The sequence below is a fragment of the Danio rerio genome, chromosome 5 (genome assembly GCF_049306965.1).
Source record: "Danio rerio strain Tuebingen ecotype United States chromosome 5, GRCz12tu, whole genome shotgun sequence".
Lineage (NCBI taxonomy): Eukaryota > Metazoa > Chordata > Actinopteri > Cypriniformes > Danionidae > Danio > Danio rerio.
The window spans coordinates 78,456,634-78,464,094 of record NC_133180.1 but is presented as its reverse complement, the minus strand read 5'-3'; the positions used below and the strand labels follow the sequence as shown (position 1 = coordinate 78,464,094).

Here is a 7,461-nt window from a genome sequence, read left to right as displayed (position 1 = left end):
TTTAACCTGTTTTATTCTTTATTCATTTGTTTTCTTTTATATTTGTGTATGTGAAGTGCTTTCAGTGACCATCGTGTTTGAAATGTGCTATAGAAATAAACTGGCCTTGCCTTGACTGCAGACTTGCATATGCACAATGCACTCAGTGGAGCTGCTGATGTCACTGTGAGGGGCGGGGTTTGGTGGTGGCATTAGAAACATTGCATGCAGCTCAGCTTGCATCTGCACCTGGTCTGCGGCCAGACCCTTCTCTGGCAGTGGTCATTAAAGTTTGGAGTGTTTCTGATTGGTCGTCAAGTTTCAGGCTGGTTTTGGTTGGTCATTAAAGTTTCGAGTGTTTCTGATTGGTCGTCTGGTTTTAGGCTGGTTTTGATTGGTCGTTACTTTTTTGAATGTTTCTGATTGGTCGTCAATCTTTAGGATTGTTTTGATTAGTAGTTAAAGTTTCGAGTGTTTCTGATTGTCGTCAAGTTTCAGGCTCGCTTCTGATTGTTTTATTAGTGTTTCTGATTGGTCGTTGAGTTTCAGTCTTGTTTTAAATTGTCATTAAAGTTTTGAGTGTTTCTGATTGGTCGTCAAATTTTAGGCTGTTTTGATTGGTCGTTAAAGTTTCGAGTGTTTCTGACTGGTCGTCAAGTTTCAGACTAGTTTCTTATTGTTTTCTAAGTGTCTCTGATTGGTCGTCGAATTTCAGGCTTGTTTTAAATAGTCATTAAAGTTTTGAGTGTTTCTGATTGGTCGTCAAATTTCAGGCTGGTTTTGATTGGTCGTTAATTTTTTTTAAAGTGTTTCTGACTGGTCGTCAAGTTTCAGACTTGTTTCTGATTGTTTAATGAGTGTTTCTGATTGGTGGTTGAGTTTAAGGTAGTTTTTGATTGGTCAGTTATTTTGGGGAGTGTTTTGATTGGTAGGTGAATTTGAGGCCGATTTTGATTGGTCATTTCTGTTTTCAATGTTTCTGATTGGTTGTTGGTTTTGATTGATCATTAAAGTTGTGAGTTTTCTTATTGGTCCTCAAGTTTCAGGCTGGTTTTGATTGGTTATTAAAGTTTTGAGTGACGGACTGGTCTAGTTTTGTTTTGCAGATCTGGCAACCCTTCAATCGGTGCAGAAATTCCAGGTATGTGCACAGACAATAATTACAGATGTGCAAAATCTGCTTGAGGCTTTGTTGAATGAAAAGTGGTTAAATCTGCATGTAAAATGTATTGGCATGATGAAAAGCACACACACACAGAAATGGTCTTTAATTTAGTTTAATATCTGCACTAATGTACAGTCAAGCTAATCATCAGTACAGTACTACCAGCATCTAGTCTTACAAATATCTAGCGCCTTTACAAAGTTGGTTTACAAAAGTGGGTGGCGAGTCGTGTGGTTGGTGGGCGGCTCCTCCTGAGATGATGTCACAGCTCTGGCGTTTCATTGGTGGATTCTAGAGGGGTGTGCGTGGCTTGACAGGTGCAGGAGCTTCAGCAGCAGATCTGGGCTGTTGGCCGGTTGATTGACAGCTGCAGCGTCAGCATCTCCGTCCACACACGACTGGTCCACACTGCAGCCCTCTGAGACACACACACACACACACACACAATCAGCTCCACTGGAAACTATTGCAGAGACAATACCTAAACATGAATATTACATGTTATTTCAGTAATTAAATCTTAATTCTTTTATGTTTTTCCCCAATTTCTGTTTTAATTTTAATAACTCATCTCTAATAGCTGATGTGTTTCCTCTTCTCCATGATGACAGCACATAATATTAGACTAGATATTCTTCAAGACACTAGTGTTCAGCTTAAAGTGACATGTAAAGGCTTCACTAGGGTAATTAGGGTAAAGTTAGGGTAATTAGGCAAGTCATTGTATAACAGTGGTTTGTTCTGGAGTCAATTGAATTTGAGCTGAAACTAACCCGAGTCGCAGCAGACTCCAGGAGCAGCGCAGCGTCCCTCATAACCGCAGGCCTTTCCAGACATCTCACACGGAGAAGGGAGAAAATCCTCCTCCAGGCAGCGCAGGGTTTCTGGAGAGCCGACCAAGCAGCCGATGCCTTCACCACAGCAGATACTGGGGCCGAAACAGCGTCCGCGGTCCCCGGGGCCACACGGCATACACTGCAGATGGTAAGGGAAACCTATTATGACCGTTCCTACAAGCTGTAAATGCATCTCGGATGCCTGTAGTGTGTGTGTGTGTGTGTGTGTGTGTGTGTGTTTGAGCTGAGATTAGCACACAGATAATGTTCTCCAGCTCTCTGAAACTGACCCCTTCAGGCTGTAATAGTGGCATATTGGTGAGCAGGGCCGTGCACAGGGGGTGACCTGGTGACTAGATCCACTGCCCCTTTGAACCGAAGGATTTAATAGTGTTTCCAGAATTCAACAAGTGGGTTTAATAAACTAAACACACACACACACACACACACACACCTGTCGAATGGGCCAGTCCTGAACAGAGCGTTTTCCTCCGATGGGGCAGTTTGAGATGTAGCAGGCCGAGCAGACGGACAGCAGACACAGCAGAGCCGCCGCGGACAGCAGACCTCCAGACATTACTGTGGAGGAAGAGACGTACATTATAAAACATGCTTACTTAGTGTTTGTGTCTTGTTTTTAGTCCATTAATCGAACAATTCTTAATTCAAGAAGCATTTTCGAGACTAGTAGAACAAATATTGTATGTTTTCTGAAATAACGTATCAAAATTAAGTGGGTTTTTGCATGTCGACTCATGCCAATGTGCACACGGACTTTCAATTTTGCAGCAGCCCAAGTGCTTCTGGAGTCATGCCTGTATAAAATGGCCACGTTTAAGATCTGATTTCTTTAACCTCCTTGGTCCCGAGTGTCCACATATGTGGACAGCACATTTTAGCTCGGATATTTAAAATACTTTAAATGTTTTATATTTAGTTACAGACATGCAGTGTCATCCTGCATAAGTTCTGCAGCATATGAAATGTCCCAAACACTATTTTAAACTGTACAAAATGGGAAAAAAAAGTTGTTTTTACTCTCTGATAGTCAAAGCAAGTTCAACAAAATATTTCTAAGTTAAATTTGCATTAAAAAATTCGGGAAAAAGTGTTTGATGTAAATTCAGACCACGAGTCCACATATATGGACATCATCTTTCTCTGAAAGTACATCAAATCAAAAGATGATTTATATTCTAATTAGGTTCCAATAAACCCAAATAGCAAAGAGAAATTAATAATGCATGTAAAAAACAGCTCGGGCCTTAAGAGGTTAAAAGAAGAATCTTCACTGTGATTGATAAACCATATAAAGCGAGTCTCAGACCAGACAAGAAGCGCTATTACTGTACATGTTCTGCACCCTGTCTTCAAAATGGACATTTACCACATCTTCAATAGAATTCCAGCACTCTTTTGCTCGTGTTTAAAGCCTTCTGATCTTCTTTTATGCTTAAACAACTAAATGAATGCTTAAGGCTATTTAACTGATTGGGCCCTATCATACACCCGGCGCACTGTGGTGCAAGGCGCGGTGCAATACTTGTTTGCTAGTTTCAGCTTGGCGCTAGAGTCGTTTTGAGGTGTTGCGCCACGCTCTTTAAACAGCAAATGCATTTGCGCTCATATGTGCGCCCATAGGCATTCTGCTCTAAAAGAGCAGGTGTGTTTTGACGCGTTGCTATTTTGAGAAACTGTAATAGTCTTTTCTTTAGACCAGAACAAACCCGGTGTAAAGTCCGGCACAGAGTGCACCTGGCTTACACACTGCTTAACACAAGATGTAGAGCAATACGCAAATATCTTTACATATGAAAAAGAATTAAAATAATGAGGATAGATGTAGGATATAAATATAAAGAATTAAAATATTACAAAACATATTATTTTCTAGCCTACATGAATTTAAAAACCACTGCCTTGAATCCTTCTTCATCTCAAGGCTTTTTCAGTTCATTCAATTTGCTTTTGTATAATGTTATTATTAGCAGTATTATTCATTATATCCATATTTATATGTGTTTTATTAAAAACAAGCTTAGATTTGTCCACCTATCAGGTTTTAGACCATATGGGGCACAGCAGGTGTATTTGGAAATAACTCAGTATTTTGACCACACTTGGTTATTATTGTTCATTTATTCGTTTGCTGTAAATTAGAACTGAATTTAGAAATAGTTTTAAACAAATCTTTGCGCTTAACAAACTAAATTTAATTATTTATAGGCTAATTGATGTCTGTGCGTAAAGGTTTTCCTATCCATGAGAGCAAAAGTGAACTTACTTTACGTCATGTAAATAGCAAATGCGCTTCTAACACGACGCAGCTGGCTCTTAAAGGGAATGGGAGATGAGACTCGGATTGGTTTATTCTCAAAACACACCTATAACTCATTAAGAAAATAAACTCAACCTTTTTAGACCATGCGCCACGGCGCAAAGCAGATTTTCCTGTCCTTAAATGAGAAAATATGGATTATGACACGCCCTGAATGCGTTTTCCGTTTTGCGCATGGACTGTCAAAATAGAGCCCTATATGTTTTAATTCAGGTACAACATCGATGCTGTAAAAGGAAACTTTACTGGGCATAATAATCACATTCGCCCGAAGTTTATCGATGGCTGAAAGACACCCGCTGTGTGCACAGAGCACGCTCATACAGTTTTGATTTAGTGGTGTAGTGGCAGGAGGCTCACTCAGTGGTCAAGCAGACAAATTCTTACCCAAAGTCTAACAAAGAATTTGTCTCTTACCAGAGAGTTCAGATGCCACTTGAGTTCCCTTTTTCCCCAGATGTCAGTGGGGTTCCTCTCTAGGCCCGGCAGTCGGGCCATCAACTCTTAACACATGGGGCAGGACTGTGACACAAAGTCCCAGGATGATCACTCACCGTCCGCAGGGTCGAATCACAGTTACATCAGCGCTCATACTTCATATTTGACCATCTATATTTCAGTCTTACCTCCCAATCAAACATGCAGCTTGTTAAATCACCATGTACATCCACAGCCACATCACCCTGCAACCCAAGACCGCTTACTCACTGAAGCTAAGCAGGGCTGCGCCCGGTCAGTGTGTGGATGGGAGACCTCATGGGAACACTCGGCTGCTGTTGGCAGTGGTGTTAGCGAGGACAGCAGGGGGCGCTCAACCTGTGGTCTGTGTGAGTCCTAATGCCCCAGTATAGTGAAGGAGACTCTATACTGTCAGTGAGCGCCTGACACTGAGCTCATGGCTCTCTGTGCTCATTAATAACCCCATGGCACTTCTGGTAAAGAGTAGGGGTGTAACCCCAGTGTCCTGGCCAAAGTACATCTATCCTTACGATCATGGCCTCCTAATCATCCCAACCCACCCAGTTGGCTCCATCACTGTCTCTCCACTCCACCTACAGCACTGTTGCTGTTGTCCTGTGGCTGCCGGAGCATCATCCAAGTGGAGCTGCACACTGCTGGTGGTGTGAAGAGACCCCCTCATGACTGTGATAAATGCGCTGTATAATTACGCATTACATCACATTTACATTACAGCTCTTGTCTGGTGATAAACAGATGTTAAAGTGGTCACACTTGGTCTAACTTCAACAGCACACTCATGGAGGAATTAAAGAACAACGTTTATAATTAAAACAAATGAGTATATAAATTCAATATAAGATGAATGAAATGAATTTCCAACACAGTGGCTAGTTTGGATGAATTTGTACGATCACATTTGTACATTTTAGTGCGCTTTGCTCATCTCCCGATGATGTTTGTGTTCAGGGACGGGTTTGATGCCACAGCAATCTACACCACTGAACTCACACACTGCAAAACATGCTCTTCTTTCTTAGATTTTTGCCTTGTTTCTAGTCCAAATATCTAAAAACTCCTAAATCAAGAAGAATTTTCTAAACAAGCAAAATATATTGTCTTGTTTTGAGAAATAATATGCCAATATTAAGTGAGTTTTTCCTTAAAACAAGCAAAATAATCTGCCAATGGGGTCAGCAAAATAATCTTACGTCAAAAGAAAAAACAAGATTAATTTGCTGACCCCATTGGCAGATTATTTTGCTTGTTTTAAGGAAAAACTCACTTAATATTGGCATATTATTTTTTAAAACAAGACAGTATGTTTTGCTTATCTAGAATATGCTTCTTGAAATAAGAAATTTTAGATATTTATACTAGAAACAAGACAAAAAATCTAAGCAAGAAAAGCATTTTTTGCAGTGTATGGACTTATCTAAACTGATAAAGCGTATAATAGTTATGTTTCCTAGTAAGATCGGCTGTTTTTTCCTAATAATGAATGGTGAAGTGTTTTTCTTAAAGCAAGCTCAATAAGCTGACAATGGGGGACGCAGAATGATCTTGTTTTGGCTTTGAGATCATCGTTTCACTCAGCCCACTGGCAGATTCTTCAGCTTGTTTTAATGAGAAACTCTTCATTTTGACTCATTATTGCTGAAAACTACATTTTGCTTAAATTATTCAAAGATGATTCCTTGGATTTACTCAATTCTTTTACGTTAAGTGGTTGTAAACTATTTATATTGGTGTTGAATGTAAACAAATTAAGTTGAACATTATTAAACTTAATTTGTTTGTTTAAATTCAACACAAATAAATTGTTTGCAACAGTTCTGCATGCAACTCTTTCTTCAGTGTAGAAAATGCTTCCAAATTAAAGAATATTTAGATGTTTGGACTATAACAACGTAGACAAGAAAAGCAAGTAAATAAGAATACAGTCAATAAAGTACTCACTTCACCAAGGCTGACACCGAGAGCTTGCGAAGAAGAAGAAGAAGAAGAGTTGGTGTGAGGGTTTAGAAACTGTGCATGTGTGTGCTGTGGAGACTCTCTTTATACCGCTGTCCTGCGTGATTTTAGCACAGTATTACCTGTTAGCTACAATCAAGCAGTCTTGACCATCTAAATGTTAATGATGTGTCTGATTAGGTCAGTGAACCGGTCACTACACTGTCCGCTATAGTGTGGACGTGCGTCATTAGCGGCCCGTGATCCGGCATAAGATCATCAGACTGCTCATTCACAGCTTTCAGGAACTAATCAAGTTTACAAACTGAGCGTCAGAGTCATTTCTTGCATGGAGGAAGCGTTTTGAGAGAACAGTTTCTTGATGAACATGTGAAGAGCTGCAAAAAGTGCCGTCTGTAAAGTTTTACTAAAATTGCGTCAGTAATTTCACTTTTTCAGATTCTTTTCATTGCTTTTAAAGGGCACCTATTGTGCAGAAATGACTTTTACAGTGGTTTAAACCCATGTGTGTGTGTGTGTGTGAGCAGTGTGTGAGTATCTCCAGCAGCCTCTGATGCTCAACATGAATCAACTGTGTTTGCTCTTATCAGACTTGATGCAGAAACACACATGTCATCAGAGGGGGAAAGCCCCGCCCACTAGTGCCCATCTCATTAGCATCTCCAGCAGCCCTGAGTGAGAAGCAGCCGTCTGTCCATTAGCCATTAGAG

At 40.3% G+C, this 7,461-nt stretch overlaps 1 protein-coding gene across 1 annotated transcript; it reads right to left on the bottom strand.

The window, feature by feature from the left end:
* Window positions 1-1,242: 1,242 nt before the first annotated feature.
* Window positions 1,243-6,788, bottom strand: oxt (oxytocin). Its single transcript, NM_178291.2, is given in 4 exon segments — window positions 1,243-1,562; window positions 1,918-2,119; window positions 2,435-2,559; window positions 6,737-6,788. Coding segments are annotated over 3 exon segments (465 nt in total). The 5' UTR covers window positions 2,558-2,559; window positions 6,737-6,788; the 3' UTR covers window positions 1,243-1,422.
* Between the last annotated feature and the right edge of the window lie 673 nt (window positions 6,789-7,461).